The sequence below is a fragment of the Zootoca vivipara genome, chromosome 8, assembly GCF_965207765.1.
Source record: "Zootoca vivipara chromosome 8, rZooViv2.hap1.1, whole genome shotgun sequence".
In the NCBI taxonomy this organism is placed as follows: domain Eukaryota; kingdom Metazoa; phylum Chordata; class Lepidosauria; order Squamata; family Lacertidae; genus Zootoca; species Zootoca vivipara.
Window position 1 is genome coordinate 77,508,322 of NC_142591.1, and position 20,134 is coordinate 77,528,455.

Sequence of the window (20,134 nt, forward strand, 5' to 3'; positions counted from 1 at the left end):
GAAAGAGCATGTGCTGCATGGAATATATGGTCTGACCATAAGGAAGCTACCTATGTTCTTATTCCTTTTGGAATAAGACAGCATCTAGCTTGGTATTGTCTGCACTGACAACAGCTCTCCAGCATTCTCAGAAAGCAGTCTTTTCCCAGCCTTACTTGGAGATGCCGGCATAGCTGCCAAGTCCCCCGTATTCCCTGGGAAATCCCCGTTTTTCCAGCTGTTCCTAGCTGGAAAAAACGGATTTTTTTGTTTTTCCCCAGTTTATTCTGGTGCGGCAGCCATTTTGGAACTGGGCGGAGCATGCTCAGAAGCGACTTTTGATGCTGCTCTGCCCAGTTCCAAAATGGCTGCAGTGCGACTTCTGGCGCAGCGGCCATTTTGGAACTGGGCAAAGCAGCATCAAAAGTCACTTCTGAGCATGCTCCGCCCAGTTCCAAAATGGCGGTAGCACTACTTCCGGTCTGCTACTTCCGCCCGGCCCCTTATTTCTCCGACAGCAACTTGGCAGGTACGGATGCCGGGGATTGAACCTGGGCCAAGGGAGAACAAGGTGACAACCTTTTATCTCATGATCATGAGGGAAGTGGGAAATGGCTCAGATGCTTCATGGGCAACAGGGGACAACCTCATGGGCACCACTGCACCCAGGAGCACCAGGTTGGTGACTCTTGTGCTGAAGTCTCTGCAAGGATTGATATTGTGGCTACAGCTATATGGAATAGGAAATGTATAAACCAGCAGGATTGCATGGCTGCCCAGTGGGGATTTGCTTGTACACAGGGACCCGAGTTTCTCCTGCCCCATTTACAATAATATTTTCTGGGAAGCTGTGTGGGCCCAGCCACTCAAACATTGCTTCCTTCACAGAGCTGCATTCACAGCAAGGCACTCTGGATTGGGGATTTTACTGTGCACGATGAAGCAGGTCTACAGAATTAATGTATGCTTATTAATTTCATAGAATCATAGAGTTGGAAGAGACCACAAGGGCCATCCAGTCCAACCCCCTGCCAAGCCTCTGCAACCATAGCTATCTCTACTGCTCAGATGTAAGTCTAGCACTGAGGCCCTACTCCTAAAAAAGTGTGTGTAGGGTTTCAGCGCACAAATGCCGCTATTAAAGAACACACACGCACCATACACTGAAAAATTAATATTAGCATTAAAAAGATAAATTGCTACAATATATGCGTCTGAAGCTGAATCTCAGATATAAACACACAGTGTCCTGCTGGTTCAAAAAAAGATGCCATTGAGTTCAGCATCCTGTACCAGGAGGTCACTTTACAGAGAGCTTTCCAGTCCACGTCTTGTTTAAAGAGATACAGAATCCTATGAAGGGACATCAAAAGGGTCCTCAAAGTTGCCCAGGTGCCCACCTGCCCACCAGGATAGAAGGCTGAGCAGGCAGAAAAGCCACCTGGTCACAATCTTCCCACCAAGGTGAGATGCATCATATTTCTATTTCAATAATAGCCATTTTTTCTAAATCTGCGTCTCTGTGTATAAAATTAGCATGTGCAAATTTCATGCAAACCAGCATCTTTTCTGAAGGGCGCATTGCCGTGGGTAAGGAGCTACCCTAATTCTGTTCTCAGAGGCAGTCTCTGGTGGACCAAGAATAAGTCTATGGAACATTTCCTCCAGTCTTTGTCCCTTCCTTCCAGCTGTTGATATTTAAAGCTACACTCCCTCTGAACATGGAGCCTTCTTTTAGTTATCATGACCAAAGCTGCTCCTAGACACAACTCCCCAGTCTATCAGTCCCCACGCATTAAGTGGTAGTGAACTGCATTGCTTCGCGCATGATAGGAAGGCAACTTACAATTATTATTTTTCATGGTTTCTGCTCTCATCGAGGGTCTCATCATTGTATGTGTGTTGGCTGCATCTTCACACCTTCGAGAAAATTCTTGTGTGTGTTTGGGGGTGGGTGGGGGGAATATACGGATTTTTAGTTCCCATCATACACATTGGTAGAACATCTGAAACAGGTTCAGCTTGAATCTTTTCAAGGGTTGTAGATCAGCAGTAGAACATCTGCTTTGCATGCAGAAGGTTTCAATCCCCGGCATCTCTAGGTAGGGCTGGGAAAGATGCTTGTCTGTAATCCTGGGAAGCTGCTGTCAGTGCAGACAGAACTGAGCTAGACAGATGAATGGTCAATATAAGGCAGGATTATTATTTTTGGTTCCTATGAACCTACCTCACAGCGCTGTTGTGAGGACAAATGGGGGGAGTCCATATTTTTCACCCTCGGACAACAGGGGGAATGTAATAAATAAGGCTGGCTGTAGCTGGGATGTCACACAATGGGAGGAATAGTGGTTGTGTGTTACTTTTCCATATGATTTATTGCAACTGGGAGGCATGTGGAGCCAGAGAGCACAGCTGTTAACAGGTATGTTCTCTACTACAGCTACTATCATGACACTGGCATGGAGCATGTTAAAATGGAGGGAGAGTACAAAGAAATAAAAAAAAAAATTGCATATGCTCAGAATGAACACACACACAAACTATAAAACTTCAAGACAGATGTCTTGAATAAAGAGGACCCTGGTGTGATGCTCAAAAGGCCAGAGGTATTTCCCTCCACCAATGACTCGTGGGGTTTTCTTATTCCCAGTCAAAAGCCTGAGATGCAAGGGGCACAGTTGGCAAAGCAACATCTCTAGGTAACTGTAAGGGGGAGGGATTATAGAGAACCCCCCCTCTCTCATCAGGAGCAGCCCGTCTCCAAGCAGTCATGAGAGCGAGGGGCCTGAAGGGGTGAGTCAGGAAACGGAGAAGGAGTGCCAGGGCTCTGGCAGCACTGGAGAGCCCCTGCTCCACAGGCAGGAAGAGAGAGAGGTGGGAAGAGTGGACAGGAATAGGGCAGACCGTAGACCAGGGTTCCCCAAACTATGGCCCCCGGGCCGGATGCGGCCCAATCGGCCTTCCAATCCGGCCCGCGACGACTCCCGCCGCCCGCTGCCGCCGCCCGCTCTCACGGCGCGCGGCGCAGCGACGATCTAAAAAATCGGCAAAAAATCGCCGAAAATCCTTTGTGCGCATGCGTATGGGCCTCTCCCGACCCGGAAGAGGTCATTTCTGGTGCACTTCCGGGTCGGGGGAGGCCCATACGCATGCGCACAAGCGATTTTTGGCGATTTTTTTCCCGCCCGTGTGCGTGTGCGCATGCGCACGGGCGCGCACTCCCCCGCCCTCCGGCCCGCTGCGCGCGCACTCCCCTGCCCTCCGGCCCACCGCGCGGTCGGCGCGGCGGGCACCGGCCCGCCGCGCAGAAAGTCTGGGGACCCCTGCCGTAGACCCTTCCCCCCGACACCGGAATTGAGAAGGAGGAGAAAAGGGAGGAGATTCACTGTCCCGAGGCTTTTATGTTGGTCCAAATCACGGAGGGGGGCAGTGCCGGGTTCTGATTCAGAATGAGGAGACATGAAACCAGCAGCTCGCTACACTTTAAATAATGTGCACTAATAAAGACTTTTGAAAGACAAGCATGTGGAAGGTCGTTACTCAGGAGTAGTCATAACAACCCTGACAGTAACAAAGCAATTGTGTTAGACATGTGGACATTTGGGACGAGGAGGACTAAGCATGAGCAGAAACGGGAATGAGGTATAGTGTCATTACGGATCTACCCAGCAAAGAGGGAAAGGCGACTTGAGCTGACCTTCTTCCACAGTGACTCATCAATCTTTTAAATGTGATAGAAAGACTGGTATCTTAAGGCACTTTAACCTTTTCCTCTTTAATTTCTTTAAGAAGACAGCCTTCACAAGGGATCTTTTGACAGCTAAAAATTCCCCGCGTCCTGTCAGATCCTACAAGCCTTGTGGCAATGGCTGCTAAACAGGGGGTGGAGGCAGTGGTCCAACAAAGTCCTTTCTTTCTGGCTGTCAGAAATCTGTGCTTTTCAGGGTTCGGCAATCTATGTATACAACTGAGTCCTGCTACAAATCGTTGCAATGTAGACTGATCCTATTCAGGGTTCCAGCCACCCACCCACGCCATCTTCCAAAACATTCCATCCATTCTTCTCCCCGTCCCTGTTTTCCATTTCCCCCAGCTCACAACAGTTAGAATATAAGAACCGCCTGTAGGATCAGACCAGTGGCCCATCTAGTCCAGCATCCTGTTCTCACAGAGGCCAACAAGAGGACTACTTGAAACTCCAACTGGAAGCATTTTCCTTACCTCTGGATTCCACCAATTCAGAAACATACTGCCTGCAACAGTGGAGGCAGAGCATAGCCAATCAGGGTTAATAGCTCCTGATATAGACTTGCTCTCCATGAATTTGTCCAATCCCTTTTTTAAAGCCATCTAAGCTGGTGGCCATCTTTGCCTCCTTGGGGAGTAATTTCCATAGTTTAACAAGGTGCTGCAAGAAGAAGTGTGCCCTCTTTTGTCTGTCCTGAGTCTTCCAACATTCAGCTTCGTTGGAGTAAGGTCCCTGGGTTCTAACACTAAAGGAGGGGGAGAAGAGCCTTTTCTCTGTCCCCTTCTTCCATGGCATGCATTTTGGAAACACTTTTATTATGTAGTCCAAAGGATGGGGAAATTCTATTCAGCCCAAGGTCAGATTCCCTTCTGGGCAACTTTACAGGGCCCATTGTGTCATTGATGGCAGGACCAGAGGGAAAAGCGGAAAGAGCAACAAACACGAATTATACTTTTGTACGATAGGCTAGCTTCCACACAAACACACACACACACTCACAAATCTCTCTGTCCGCCATGCAGGCAAGGAAATGTCATTTTCAGAATGCAATGACTCATTTCTGCCATGCAAACATACTTAATGGCAGTGCAAAGCAGGGCAGGCAAGGGGTGTGGCCTAGCATGAGGGGCATGGTTGGGGAGGGGGTTGCTAGATGGGGGCTAGATGAAGTATTTGGCCCTAAGCCTGAAGTTTTCCCCGCCCAGCCCCAACGAGACCAAGAGAACGTCCAAGGAAGCTGTTGGTCAACAGGGAGAAGAAGCACATTTAGCCTAAACTCAATGGGTATCACCATATGTCAAGCCTTATGAGGAGCAGTTGAAGGAGCTGGGTATGTCTGGCTGGAAAAGAGGAGACTGAGAGGAGATATGATAGCCATCTTCAAATATCTCAAGGACTGTCACATGGAAGAGGGAACAAAATTGTTTTCTCCTGCTCTGGAGGGTAGGACTCAAACCAAGGACTTCAGGTTGCAAGAAAGGAGATTCCAACTAAACATACAGGGGGAAAAACACTTTCTGGCAGTAAGAGTTGTTCGACAGTGGAACAGTCTCCCTCAGGAAGGAGGTGTTTAAGCAGAGGCTGGATGGCCATCTGTCATGGATACTTTAGCTGAGATTCCTGCATTGCAGGGGGTTAGACTAGTGCAGGCATGGCCAAACTTGGCCCTCCAGCTGTTTTGGGACTACAACTCCCACCATCCCTAGCTAACAGGACCAGTGGTCAGGGATGATGGGAATTGTAGTCCCAAAACTGCTGGAGGGCCAAGTTTGGCCATGCCTGCACTAGAGGATCCTTGGGGTTCCCGTCTAACTCTAGGATTATCTGATTCCAGCTATATAGTTCCCCCCAAGCACTTCCAAGGAATGCTTGCAATATGCACAAAGTCCCTCTAAAAACACCCCACCTGTTATCATGACAACCATTTGCAGGTTAATCTGGGTTCCATCTAAGCTTCTTTTTTGGCCGGGGCGGCAAGACCCTGTGAACAAGGGCAAAGTGTCCCACGTATTGTACTGCTTGCTCTGATTGGCTTCAACTAATAATTGCAATAATCATTATGATGTTGCTTGCATCACAAAAGGGACCCAAAGCACCTTACAAGAGCAATACAAGCGCTAAAACCAATTATAACAGACCAACCAATAACCACACACCCCGCAAACACCTGTACAGGCCTTGCAGATCCCACCCCACTAAAAGGGGCCACAAGACCCCCAAACCCTTCCAATCAAGGGCCAAAAGCCCCAGGAAAAAGGCAAGTTTTTGCTTGGAGCCTAAACATAGATTAAGATGGTGCCAGGCATGTGTCCTTGAGGAGGAGATCATTTCACAAGCAAGGAGCCATCAGGCCATTCTGCTCACTCTGACTTGGCTTCATGACAATGCACAGCCAATGAGATTTGGCTACACGTTGTGGATGAAGCCAATTCAAAGTGAGGGCCAACAGCAAGAGGGGGTGCAACAGCCATTGCCATTAAGACCACAAATGGTGGGCGAAAGGTGGTCAGTCAGGGAAGCAATGTGGGAGAGCCTTGATCCTCTTTGAGACAGCGCATTCTGCACATGTGTATCAGTTGTGTTTATTCCACCTGCATAGCTGCCAAGTTTTCCCTTTTCTCGCGAGGAAGCCTATTCAGCATAAGGGAAAATCCCTGTAAAAAAGGGATAACTTGGCAGCTATGTCCACCTGCTCTCCACAATCTTTCACAGCTTGCCATCCCTGCAGGCTGAGGGCCTTGTTTTAGCTGGTGAAGTTATAAAAAATAAGGAAAATAAAGGTAAAGGTAAAGGGAGCCCTGACCATTAGGTCCAGTCGTGACCGACTCTGGGATTGTGGCACTCATCTCGCATTATTGGCCGAGGGAGCCGGTGTACAGCTTCCAGGTCAGGTGGCCAGCATGACTAAGGCGCTTCTGGCGAACCAGAGCAGCGCATGGAAACGCCGTTTACTTTCCCGCCAGAGTGGTACCTATTTATCTACTTGCACTTTGACGTGCTTTCAAACTGCTAGGTGGGCAGGAGCTGGGACTGAGCAACGGGAGCTCACTCTGTCACGGGGATTCGAACCGCCGACCTTCTGATCGGCAAGCCCTAGGCTCTGTGGTTTAACCCACAGCGCCAAAATACTATGCCTCAAATAAACTGTAAGTTCATAGATGGGGAGAGGATGTTCCTCGATGAGATGTGCATTAGAGATAGCAACTGCAGTTGCCTTTACGCTGGGCCAGGCTACAGACAGCCACACTGCTTACTCAGAGTCCCCAAAGTCTCCCACCATCTTCTATCTCAGAACCTTTCACAAGAGACACCAAAGATTTGAGCCTGGGATCTTTTGCATGTAAACTGGTGCTCCACTATTGATCTATGAATTCTCCTTAAATGTTGTCTACATTATCACTCCACGAGAAGAGCTTTGCTGGATCAGACTAATAGCCCACCTTGTTAAGTATAATTGTTTAATTGCACACTGAAATGGAGAATAATAATAATAATAATAATAATAATAATAATAATAATAATAATAATAAATTATTTATACCCCACCCATCTGGCTGGGTTTCCCCAGCCACACTACCTGCATGTATGTTTTTAGGTAAAGGGACCCCTGACCATTAGGTCCAGTCGTGACCGACTCTGGGGTTGCGTGTTCATCTCACATTATTGGCCAAGGGAGCCGGCATACAGCTTCCAGGTCATGTGGCCAGCATGACAAAGCCGCTTCTGGCAAACCAGAGCAGCACATGGAAACGCCGTTTACCTTCCCGCTGTAGCGGTTCCTATTTATCTACTTGCATTTTGACGTGCTTTCGAACTGCTAGGTTGGCAGGAGCTGGGACCAAGCAACGGGAGCACACCCCGTCACAGGGATTCGAACCACCGACCTTCTGATCAGCAAGCCCTAGGCTCAGTGGTTTAACCACAGCGCCACCTGGGTCTTTTATGGATTTAGCATTGGAAAATTCAATTGGAGTATACTAGGCTAGAAAGGGCTCTCTAAGCCTCTGGCTGTGTTGATAATTCACTATTGTTCTCTGCTGGCCCTCACATTGAGTGTTTAACCTTAGATCATGTGATTAAGGCATTCAATTGCAAATTCACCATTTTGACACACAGTCAGAGAGGAATGTGATAACGATGCCTCTTCAGGAGCTGCAAAGCCTTAGGCTGGATGCAGGCTAATGTAGGCTATGGGAGAGACAGAGCTTGGATTTCAGCTCTGGTCATAATTGAGTAATATATTTAAGAAGAATAATTTATGCATATGCTATATACAACTTTCTGGATGTCTCATTGATTACTTTGTACCTGTTTTGAAAAAGCTCTGGTTAGTAAAGCTTTGACGAATATTTACTAGTCTGGGCAATTTTTATTCCAAAAGGAGTAAACTTTTATGTATCCAATTGCTTCATGCTGCACAATACTAATATGTGCAATATTTTAAATACAGGTAGGTAGCCGTGTTGGTCTGACGTAGTCGAAACAAAATAAAAAAATTCCTTCCAGCAGCACCTTAAAGACCAACTAAGTTTTTTTTTTGGTATGTGCTTTCGTGTTTCTTTGAGGAAGACCTTTCAATGCCTACAGACAGCCACCCAATCTTAAACAACTCCTCACCCACAATAATACAACCCCCAGACTTAACATGGACAATGGTACCAGAGACTGCAATAAACCCAGATAACAACTTTGCTGCCACATACACCCAGACAACACCATTACTGGCCCCAACAACATCAAACATACCATCTCAGGACTATTTAATTGCTCATCCTTTAACATTGTGTATGCCATCAAATGCCAACAGTGCCCTTCAGCTCTCTATATTGGACAAACAGGCCAAACCCTACGCCAAAGGATAAATGGACATAAATCTGACATCAGGAATTACAAGACAGAGAAACCAGTAGGAGAACACTTCAATCTCTCAGGACATTCTATACAAGATCTCAAAGTAGCTGTCTTACTACAAAAGAATTTCAGAAATAGACTGGAAAGAGAAGTTGCTGAATTGCAACTTATCACCAAGCTTAAAACCATGGAGAGACCTGGTTTGAACAGAGATTCTTATCTCATTATACACGATAAAGCGATCTTCAGCCATCTCACCCCTTGCTTTTTCATGCAAGACCATTTGCAGTCGTTTACAGTCGTCAACAGCTATCAGTCAGTCAATCACCCATTTCCACCACCCTTCTGAGTGATACCCCTCCCCACCCTTTCTCTATATATAAGCGTCTGGGGACTTCTATTTTAGTGTATCTGAAGAAGTGTGCATGCACACGAGAGCTCATACCAAAATAAAAAACTTAGTTGGTCTTTAAGGTGCTGCTGGAAGGAATTTTTTATTTCGTTTCAATATTTTAAAGTTACCCATTTTAAAGTTATTTTAAAGTTATTTTAAATATTTTAAAGTTACCCTTTAGCAAGTTTTGCATCCTTTATTTGCAATACTGAGCCACTGACACAGCATGTTCCATCTCACATATTGGAGACTAAGTGGTAAACCTGCCTCCGGACTGCACCACTTCAGAATAGGGGGCTACCTTGCTGAGTTCTCTTGCATACACAAAGAAATAAAATACACCCTTGCACATAGCAAATCAGAAGTCCAGAAATCAAGACCCCAACCTAGCCGTCATTGTTTTCTATGTGTAGACGGGTTTTAAAAAAATAAAATAAAATAAAAACATTTCACAGAGGAGTCCCCTCCCACAACACCTGCAACAAGAAGTGGTGCATTCCGGACACAACCCTGTCACCTGCTGTTTTTGAGAACTAAGTCCAGGGCTGAACACACTGCGCTGAAAACTAGCAAAATGTTAGCTGCCTGATGGTTGCTGGCAGCAATTTAAGCAACTTTCAGGTCATCTTCTGATACCCATAATGAACTTGTCTGAGGCTCTGATTCAATTGACACTCAGCTGCGTGCAACATTTAATTTTGGCAGGGAGATGGGAGGGGAGACCTTAGCACTTTCCCAGATTCTGATGCATAGGTTAATTCTGACCTGTGGGGGTTTGTTTAATCATCTGTGGTTCATGTTAGAGGGAAAAGGTCAGAGAGAAATTTGTTTTCCTCCAAGGCTTTTGTTATGGAGATGCATTAAAGGAGCATGAGCGCGAAGGGGAGGGCAGGAAGGAAGGAAGCTGGGACTTACATGCTGCTTCCCCACAATGTTATCAAAAGGAAGCTCTGGGCTCCACGATCCTTCGGTGAGCATCACCCCGCTGTTCCTTCTGTCCGCAGCGGCTACCGACTCCTTGACAATGTCCTCAGGCAGAGTCAACAGGCTCTCCTCGGGCTGCTTGATCAAGTACGTCTCGATGTTGTGCTTCCGCAAGAATTCGTTGCGCTCCTTGCCGTGCCCTTCTTCCACTTTGTAATCCCCGTTGAGGCAATCGAGCGTAGCCTTGGATATGTGGATTCTCCTGCGGAAGTATAAAGGAGTGGAAAGAATCAACACACATGGTTGTTTTCTTTTTTAAAAAAACAACAACACCCAAAAGATGCAAGGGGGGAACCCACAACAAAATGCTGCGGTATAGGAGTGCTTCAGTTCAGAGTCCCAGTAGGCTGGCCATAATACCCTGCCCCAGGTTACTCCATTCCATCCCTGCTGTTCTTTTTCACTTCAGGTTATACCCAGCATCCTGTGGCTAACAGGGGGGGGGGAACTTGAATTAGATATTGGAGAGGTGGGCCAGGTGAGCCCCACCCTACATAACTGATCACAAGACATGTCACCCCCCCCCATTTGAATGGCAATGCTCATCGACTTGTTGGGGGGGGGCAGCCCTCTCAAATATTTTATTGGGGAGCCTGAAGGGAGTTGGCTCCTATGCATAGCTGCCAAGTCTCCCGTTTTTCTTGGGAAACACCCGGATTTTAATCTGTTTCCTGCTGTTATCCCGAATAGAAAAAAATCCTGGAAATCTCCCGGATTTCCTACCTGCCAGGGAGGCTCCATTTTGGGTGCCGCTCTGCTCATGTCTGGGCACCGGAAATCAGGCAGAGCGGCACCAGAAGTTCCTTCTGCGCATGTCCAGAAATGCGTAGAAGAGACTTCCGGTGCCGCGCCGCTGCTGATCCCGCATTTTTCAGCGGGAGACTTGGCAGCTATGCTCCTATGGTGGCTAATGAGCATGCTCAGTCCTCATTGGCTCTTTTTTGAGGGGTGTGTCTTCAGACTCTTTAGTCTTTATAAATAGCTTTTTGGTATTTTACTTATTTGACCACCTTTGGTTACATCAATAGCAATCAATAGCAATATAAGAATGTCTGTAACATCCACAGCCCAGTAAAATTACCACTGAAATCCTCAGGCTTACCCTGAACATCCCAGTAGCATCCCTTTAATTTCTCAGCCCTGCTATATTTCAGCCCAGTAACTTAACTCCTGCGAAGAGAAACCAACTTTTGGATTAATAGTTAGCCCTCGTGAAATGGTTCACAAGGACATCGGGGCTAACATTAACACAGGGCATTTGAAGGAAGGGGTTAAGATTCTCAGAGGCACACCTAAAGCTATCATGGTTGACTGAGCAAACCTGTGTCCGAAAATGCATGCGTCGGGCCACTGAGAGCCCCGTTTAGCTGCAGACCTGTCAAGCATATAATTGCTGCTGTCATGCAATGTCTGGAATAGATTTTATTGTCTGGTCTGGAGACGCTTGCTTTGCTTAGGGTTTCTCTTTGCCTAAGCCATAGGGACAATTTATCTTCTGTGTTTTCTAACCCGTATCTGTAATGATTAAACGTTAATGCTAAACGCCTTAAACAAATGCCTACGAAAGGAATCCACAATGGAGGATCATCTTGTTGATAAAACATGCCATCTGCCTACATGCTAATCACTTTTGAGTGCAGCAGGCGCTGCAGTTGTGGGTTCCTCTGCCAGATTCACGGAGCAAGTCATGAAGTTGTTGATGATGAAGATTTGTAAGATTCTTTGACCTGTCCTTCACCGCGAGGTCCCAGGACCTCATGCAATTTAGAAATACAGTATTGAAATCCCTTTAAAACAAATCACAGTCCAGAGAATGGTGTGGGACTCCCAAAATACATATCCCGGGTGTCAAAAGCCAAGGTCAAGAGGCTCATCTTTAGACAATGAAGTTGGCAGAACACACCTCTGGGAGGATGTGTGGTCTAGATTCTTCTCCTGAAGCAATGAAGAACAGGTGGATTTCAAATAGGGAATTCAAAGCAGAATATTGCATGAGATTCTGTGGTGCAACAGATGACATGTGTGACAAAATGTGATGGGAACTCGGGGCACACAAACAGCAACCAGATGCCAAAAACCTTCTTTCCTTCTGCCTGCCTCTATTTAATGATGGTGTGGAAACTTGTAATTAGTTGGTATGTACTACGAATCTAGCTTGTTAATAATTCCTGTAGGTATAACAACTCCCGACTCCGATGCACCAGAATGTTAATATTTTTGTAACTGGAACCTAAATTAATCACAGGCACCCTTATTACTGCTTCTGCGGCTTGTTCTCTCACAGCCACTATATCTCTGCCTTTTGACTCCTCCATTTGTAATTAAAGCATATGCGACACTGACCAATGACAGATCGATAACCCAAGATGTCATTGCGCCACCCAGAGTCACAAAAGGAGCGCTGCACTAAATGTGCCACAAACCCAAGAGACATTTCAATGGTGTGCATGTGCTCAAATTTGGCCATTCTTCAAGAACTTGGGATATGGAAGACCTTTCATCCAATTTTCAGTCAGATGCTCCATAGCCACATGCTCTCTATTCCAAAGAAGAAGAAGATGAGGAGGAGGAGTTTGGATTTTATATCCCGCTTTATCACTACCTGAAGGAGTCTCAAAGCAGCTAACATTCTCCTCTCCCTTCCTCCCCCACAACAAACACTCTGTGAGGTGAGTGGGGCTGAGGGACTTCAGAGAAGTGTGACTTGCCCAAGGTCACCCAGCAGCTGCATGTGGAGGAGCGGGGAAGCGAACCCGGTTCCCCAGATTACGAGTCTACCACTCTTAACCACTACACCATGCTGGCTCTTCTATTCCAAATCACAATGGAATCACTTTGTCCACCACTGGCCCTATTTACTCCCACAGGAACAAGAGGTGACTAATCTCCCATTTTCTGGAGACCCAGCAGAAGCCAGCGATGAACTCTGATCCTTCTGGAAATCTGACAAGGTAAGAGTCCACCTTCCAGGATACAGAAGTGGGAATGAGGCAGCTGTATTCGGTACGCCTCTGAATACCAGTTGCTGGAAATAAGAAAGTAGGGAGAGTTCTGTTGCACTCAAATCCTGCTTGAAGGTTTCCCATAGGCATTCCCATTGGCCACTGTGAAAACAGGATCTCAGATTAGATGGGCCGTTGGCCTGATCCAGCAGAACTCAATTTATCTTCTTATAATGATCCTTCTCACCACATCTGATTTTCAGTGATGGAGGAGAAAGGCCCAGGGAGTTGCTGAGATGTTTGTCTTTTGCTTTCACCCAGAATCCTTTGCACCTACTTTAGTTTTCCAGAGGAATTCAAATGAAGTTGAAACCAGAGTCCATTTCAAGAAAATCAAAGTTTTGTTTTAACTCTGTAGACCTCACTTAGGTTTGCATGTTAATGAAAAAAAAAACCCAAACAGCAACATTAATTGGTTCCATCCATTTGATTAGATAGAGGCTGTGAAAGAGAGACATTGACTTCCATTAAAATGCAAATGTACAGTCAATCCATGACCCAGTTGAGCTGTGGTGTTTGGATATACCTAAGTTTCAGCGGGCAGTGGCAGGGGAGGAAACAATCTCCTGAAACTTATGTATGCTGCCTTTGCTGGCTTGCAGATGGGCTATAAGGGCCAAACTACATCTGATATAGAAGTCCTGTGATCAGCTCAACAGACCTTGTGTCCATTTGCTTTAAAGATGGGTATGCGTGTGTTCTGGATTTGATCAGAGTAATCGCAGGTTGAAAAGGGTAAGGCAGTGACCTTGTTCCCACCATGGAGAGGAGATGTTGGAAGCTTCTCCTTGGAAGGAAAGCAATACTGAAGAGATGGAGAACAACCCTCTCCCTCTGAGGAGGTGAAGCTTGGTTTTGGAGTCCTAGCAACTCCTCCCGGTGGAGGGAAAGTTGCGGGTGTTAGGACACAGCAGCTGCCGCCCCTGCATAGGCCTTGACAGTGGTGCCCATTTGAACAGGTAGGGACCCCAAAGGTAGGCCAATGACAGGCAGAGTCAACTAATACTAGGTCTGTCTCCATTCTCTTTCCTGCCAACTTTAGCAATAATGAGATTATGGAGAAGGAAGCTGATAGCCACAGCCGCCTCCTGGACTGATTGTATGTCAGAAGATAAGGCAAGTCAGGGTCGTTGAGTGCAGATGAGGTTAGTGGAGAAGTGCCCCATTTGCCCTAGGGCACCAATCTTCACTAGTCTTTTGTGTGAGTGTGGGGAACAGGAGAAGGGGAGAGCAGTAACGGTTGTGGGCAACCGATGTGCAGGTTGAGTGGGCTCTGCTTCTGATTTTGTTCCTAAATACAGGTGGGACCAGAAGCCATGACTTTCCAGGAGCAAAGAATGCGCTCCCAGTGTTCCTAGAGCATCTCTATTTCATGCAAGTGGAGGAAACATACCAGTCAAAATTGGCCGATAAGTAGCTGATATATGGGCTGGGAGGACAAGGACTTGACTGGTAGGTTTCCCTCCCTCTTGCAAGCTGTCAACGTCACTGTTGAGAAACGGCAATTGCCTTATCCTGTCAAAGGAACAAGCTGTGCTTCTCGGAATGTGTTGAAAAATAGGCCATGTCAGGTGGAAACAACATTTGTACCCAGCAGTTAATGCAGCCACTTTGGATGAAGAAACAACTGGGCAGATGGGTGGAAAGAAACTGTGCACACCTCACCTTAGATGCAGCGATGCAAAGGTTACCTGAAATACACATTAGCAACCCACAACCTCATATTAGTGTGAAGATCGCCTGCAGGGCATGTTTTGCAAAGCACCATGTCATTATGTTGGCAGATGATAAAAGAAGCAAGCAAGTTAATCTAAGGAAATATAGCAGGTGTAGCCAGGGGGTGCCCTCCAAAAGTTGTTGGGCTCCATTTAGCCCCAGCCGGCATGGCTAATGGTCAGGGACAATGTTAAACTATGGAACATGCTCCCACAGGAGGCATTGGTGGCAAACAACTTGGATGGCTAGCTGGACAAGGCTATTAATGGCTACTAACAACAATGACTGTGTTCTATGTCCTTTCCGCTTTTAAAGCTATAAACGTTGGGCTGTCCGGCTATCTTAGGCACTGCCTTTGGAGACATCAGCCTGCCCACATTGCTGGCCCTCAGTGACAGTGGTGGCATAAAGCACCAGTTCAGGCAGTAAGCAGACGAACAAGCCCAATACCATTTTGCCTCTATCCAATAGATGTAACGGAGGCAGCCCTCTTGATTCCACGTGGATATGACTGAGCAAAATTCAAAATGGTGGCATTTATGCCATGATGCTTCAAGGATAGATGACTCAAAACAAATTGGTCCAGCCCTAGAACGCGGTATTGTAGACGAATGCAAACAGACACTTACCCAGGGATTCCACCTGACTCGAGTTTGTTTGCAATATCAACATCCCAGGACCAGACATCAAACTGCCACTTTCGTAGACCCAACACACCACACAGCACAGATCCAGAGTGTATTCCAATCCTCATGTCGACGTCGTGCTTCGTTCTTGACCTAACATACCTGAAAAAGAAACTTAACTTAAAATTTATCTGAAAGATCGAAGAGTCATGTTCCATCATGGCATGGGATGCTCTCTGAAGGCCATTTATGTGCTAAGCCAGGGTTCCAAGGGTGATGATCGCTCCTCAGTCCTGGAATTAATTCCCTTGAGGAATTTCCAAGTGTGGTATGGGTGACTTCAACTGCCCTTGCACCTGTGTTTCAGTCATAACAATGAGGAAAAGAATCCTTGATACCCTAAATGACTGTGTGCCTGTACCAGTCATGGAACTGACCACAGTGTGTGTGTGTGTGCGCGTGCGTGCGCGCGCGTGTGCGTTCATTGTAGTATGGGGCAGAATTAAAAGTGATGGGTGTATATCTGATAGCAGTAAAGGGGACACCTTTTTTTGCTAGGTTCATAGAATTAACACCTAACACTATTAGCGGAAAATATAAGCAGCAGTAAAATAACTGCAACGTGGATTATCACAGGAACACTTAATTGCACTGCACGGTCTGGTGGTACACACATTACTGCTATTAAAACAGGAGCATAAAAGAAAAGAAAAAAGACTGATGGAGGAAATTTGGATGGAAGAAGCTACAAGCTCCATTAAGCTTGCTGAACTTTTCCCCATAGAAACCAGAGCAGGGATATTTATTATAGCACCCACAATTGGTTTAATTAAGAAGTTCCCTCAATTTACCTCCTGTTTCAAGCAAAGGCTTCTACTTTTTAAAAAACATTTTCATAATATTACTTTCTGGATTTTTTTCTTTCAAACTTCTAATCATAAATAATAGAGGTAGGAGGATAAAAATGTGGTTGTGAGAATATGAGCTCCAGAAAGCTGTTTTGTAGATCAAGGCCTAGCCCTGAAAACTGTTAAGTAGCAATGAAGAAGAGCATGTGGAAAGAACCTTTCTCCAACTATGAAGTTGTGACAACCAGTCTCAAAACATCCTCCAGCTTTCTGTTATTTGGGTAAGTTCATCAAGTGTCAAAGCAAGGCCTTGTTAGCGTTGAACCACAGCTATGGAAATCACATTGCTTTCCGTGGGGGAAATCCCTGCTTACCAGGGAGAAGAGCAGACACAGAATAAACAGCTCCACTTGTCTCCCGTAATCTTATTAATGAGCTTCAAATTTCTTAGGGTACAAATATCTGAAGGATCAACTCTTTGCATCTGAACCTGCCATGCTTAAGTGATACCTGCTGAGTCCCTCAGCCATACCTCCCAACATTTCTCCAATGAAAACAGGGACGTCCCATTCCCTAATGATGATTTTACTATTTATACCCCTCCCATGAGACTCTTGAGAGTCCCATGGACTGCAAGAAGATCAAACCTATCCATTCTTAAGGAAATCAGCCCTGAGTGCTCGCTGGAAGGACAGATCGTGAAGCTGAGGCTCCAATACTTTGGCCACCTCATGAGAAGAGAAGAATCCTTGGGAAAGACCCTGATGTTGGGAAAGATTGAGGGCACTAGGAGAAGGGGACGACAGAGGACAAGATGGTTGGACAGTGTTCTCAAAGCTACGAACATGAGTTTGACCAAACTGCGGGAGGCAGTGCAAGACAGGAGTGCCTGGCGTGCTATGGTCCATGGGGTCACGAAGAGTCGGACACGACTAAACGACTAAACAACAACAACAACAACAACAACAACCCCTCTCATCTTACTAGGTTGCCCCAGCCACTCTGGGCAGCTTCCAACATATAGAAAAACATGAAACATTAAAAAAAAACTTCTCTATACAGGACTGCCTTCAGACGACTCAGGGGCCCGATAACTCCATACTCTGCAACATTTGTCTGATGGAAATAGGGACATCCTAAGGAAAAGTGGGACATTCCGGGATCAAATCAGAAACTGGGACAGCTTCTCCAAATCAGGGACACCCCTGGAAAATAGGGACACTTGGAAGGTTTGCCTCATCTAGGAACCATCACTGGCCTGGTTCACACTTCAAGGTGAATGAACCATGTCTTGATGCACACTGTTGATATCGTGGGTGCTTTGTACTCTCTCTCTCATACCAGGAGGAAACAAACCAGAGTCTGCCATCTGCATGTTGTTTGCTTGGAGAAAAACAAAGCACGATTGCTGTGCTGTCTCTTCCCCGGTGCAGCAGGAGCAAGAATGGGAAAGGAGAATTTCAGTCCTCCCCCTCCCCAATCAAGCCACATTTGTGTGTGTGTGTGTGGAATGAATAGCCCATTGAAAACGAGGAGGGACTCTCAGCTCACTGGTACCGAAAAGAACACAACTAAGCAGCATGAGAGACTTTGAGGATATTCTGCTGTCTTGCAGCAAGGAGCCAGCACATCACAGACTGAGGCACAGTGTGATGGCGGCAGAAGAAATGAGAGAAGGAGGAAAACAAATTACCTGATTGTTTTGATCATGCTGAGTCCCATTTCAACGCAACAATGAGCATGGTCTTGGCGAGGTTCCGGGAGCCCAGATACGCAGTAGTAGCAGTCCCCTAGGATCTTAATTCTAAGGCAGTGATGTTCCTGTAACCAAAAGGAGAACGATTAGAAGCAATGAGATTGGGTGTGGTGGAGCAGGATGGATGTAAAAATGAGCAGGGTGGAAAATATGGAAAGCAAAATCTGAAAGCTCTCTGGGAAAGAGATTTTTGTGTGTGTAAAGGACAAGCAATATCTTGATTTTGTTCTGATGTGTGACAAACATTCATTATTTTTATTTATTTATTTTGCATCCTGAAAGGAAGAGGATCAGTGATTTCCGGGAAAGAAATAAAAAATAAAAATAAAAGAAATACTACGAAGATCTGAGCATCGCAGGCCAGCTTGGGTGCGCTTGCCAAATTACCTAAATCAGAAGACAAGGCAAGAAGTTTCCATTTACTGGAGACTACAGTCAGAGGAGGGATCTATGTTAATGGGGTGATGCCTTGGCATTCAGGATGAAGGCTGGAATTCAGAGAGATACTGGATGCCTGAGCAGTGGGTAGCAGCTATGGCGATATCACTCTCCTCTGGTGGGTCTCCTCTTATGCTGGGCAACATGCTTCCCCCCAGATGTTGTGGATTAAAGTCCCCAACATCTCTGAGCATTGGCCATGCCAGGTGGGGCTGACTTGCATCAGAGTCCAGAAACATCTGGAGCACCTCATGCCAGTTATTCCTGCTCTATATATTCAGAGGTAGACCACGACCCCCTAGATTGGGGGGGGAGAGGGTGCAGAAAGACCTCCATATGTTCTTGGACCAACATGGCCAGTGATCATGGGGGAGATGAAACCCAACATCTGGAAGGAAGGCTCTGCATCTCTGCCCTATATGCTCAAGTCCTAAGATTTGGGGAAATAGGAAGACAGTTGAGATAGCTACCCTTCCCTGTCTCCTTCATCATGCATTGGCTGTTGGGGTAACACAAACTGAGAAACAAACAAACAAACAAAAAATTCCTTCCAGTAGCACCTTAGAGACCAACTAAGTTTGTCATAGGTATGAGCTTTTGTGTGCATGCACACTTCTTCAGATACACTGAAACAGAAGTCACCAGACCCTTATGTAGAGTCAGAGGGTGGGGAGGGGTATTACTCAGAAGGGTGGTGGGAATGGGTGATTGGCTGATAGGAGTGGTAAACCTGTTGATGACTGTTAACGACTGTTAACAGAGAAGCTGTGAACTGAGAACTTGAATTTATGTTTTCTTATTTCCTCCTCCCTCCCAATCCTAGCCTTTTTGTTAATCTGCAGTCCCGACTTCTGACTTACTTTCTGTTGCTGCTAGAGACTTGTTCTTTGGTCCTGACCTGAATTCTGATCCTGACTTCTGGCTCCCAGTTCCGTGTTCACCTAGGCCTCATCTGTGCTCTATATACATTTAAAGCACTATTTATCACCCTTGATGGTGCAGTTGGCTAGAGGTGAGTGGGGCTGAGAGACTTCAAAGAAGAGTGACTAGCCCAAGGTCACCCAGCAGCTGCATGTGGAGGAGCGGAGGCACGAACCCGGTTCCCCAGATTGGAAGTCTACCGCTCTTAACCACTACACCACACTGGCTCTCTTGGTTCCATACGGAGCTCTTGGGAATATTCTGAAAAACTAGAGGAAGCCACAACGGCTTGGATCTTGAAGCCTCATTAAATGCTGCATGTCAAACCATCTGTTTAAGAAAATTGCCAGAAACAATAAGAGCAATGCAGAAGGTTGCCAGGAGACAAACATTTCTAACTAGCACGTCACAAAAAAAAAGTACTGCAAGCAAAGGATTGGTTGTATGCAACTGTTGAGATATTTTCAGCAGGATGAACATTCCAAAGAAATATGTATCCTTCGATATAGCCTTGCTCTGCAGTGAAAAGCCAAAGTAGCCAGATTGCCTAAGACAGGCACCCCCAAACTTCGGCCCTCCAGATGTTTTGGACTACAATTCCCATCTGCCCCGACCACTGGTCCTGTTAGCTAGGGATCATGGGAGTTGTAGGCCAAAACATCTGGAGGGCCGCAGTTTGGGGATGCCTGGCCTAAGAGCTTTGAAAGCCTGGTACTCTCACAACGCCACAAGCTCTATGCCAGGGGTCAGCAACCTGAGGCCCATGGGCCAGAAGCGGCCCGCGGAGGTCATGTAACCGGCCCCCGAGCCGTCCCCGAATCAAGTTGCCTGCTCGCACGCTGTGATAAACCGGCGCGGTGTGGTGCAGGGA

General features: G+C 46.4%; 1 protein-coding gene across 2 annotated transcripts in view; it reads right to left on the reverse strand.

The window, feature by feature from the left end:
* Positions 1-20,134, reverse strand: part of ADCY8 (adenylate cyclase 8) — a 107,315-nt gene that overhangs the window by 37,220 nt on the left and 49,961 nt on the right. For both annotated transcript variants that reach the window (XM_060277612.2, XM_060277611.2), the window contains exons 5-7: positions 17,842-17,969; positions 15,304-15,462; positions 9,888-10,158 (exon numbers count right to left, since the gene is read on the reverse strand). In XM_060277612.2, the coding sequence (XP_060133595.2) occupies positions 9,888-10,158; positions 15,304-15,462; positions 17,842-17,969 (558 nt within the window). The remainder of the gene's footprint in view (positions 1-9,887; positions 10,159-15,303; positions 15,463-17,841; positions 17,970-20,134) is intronic.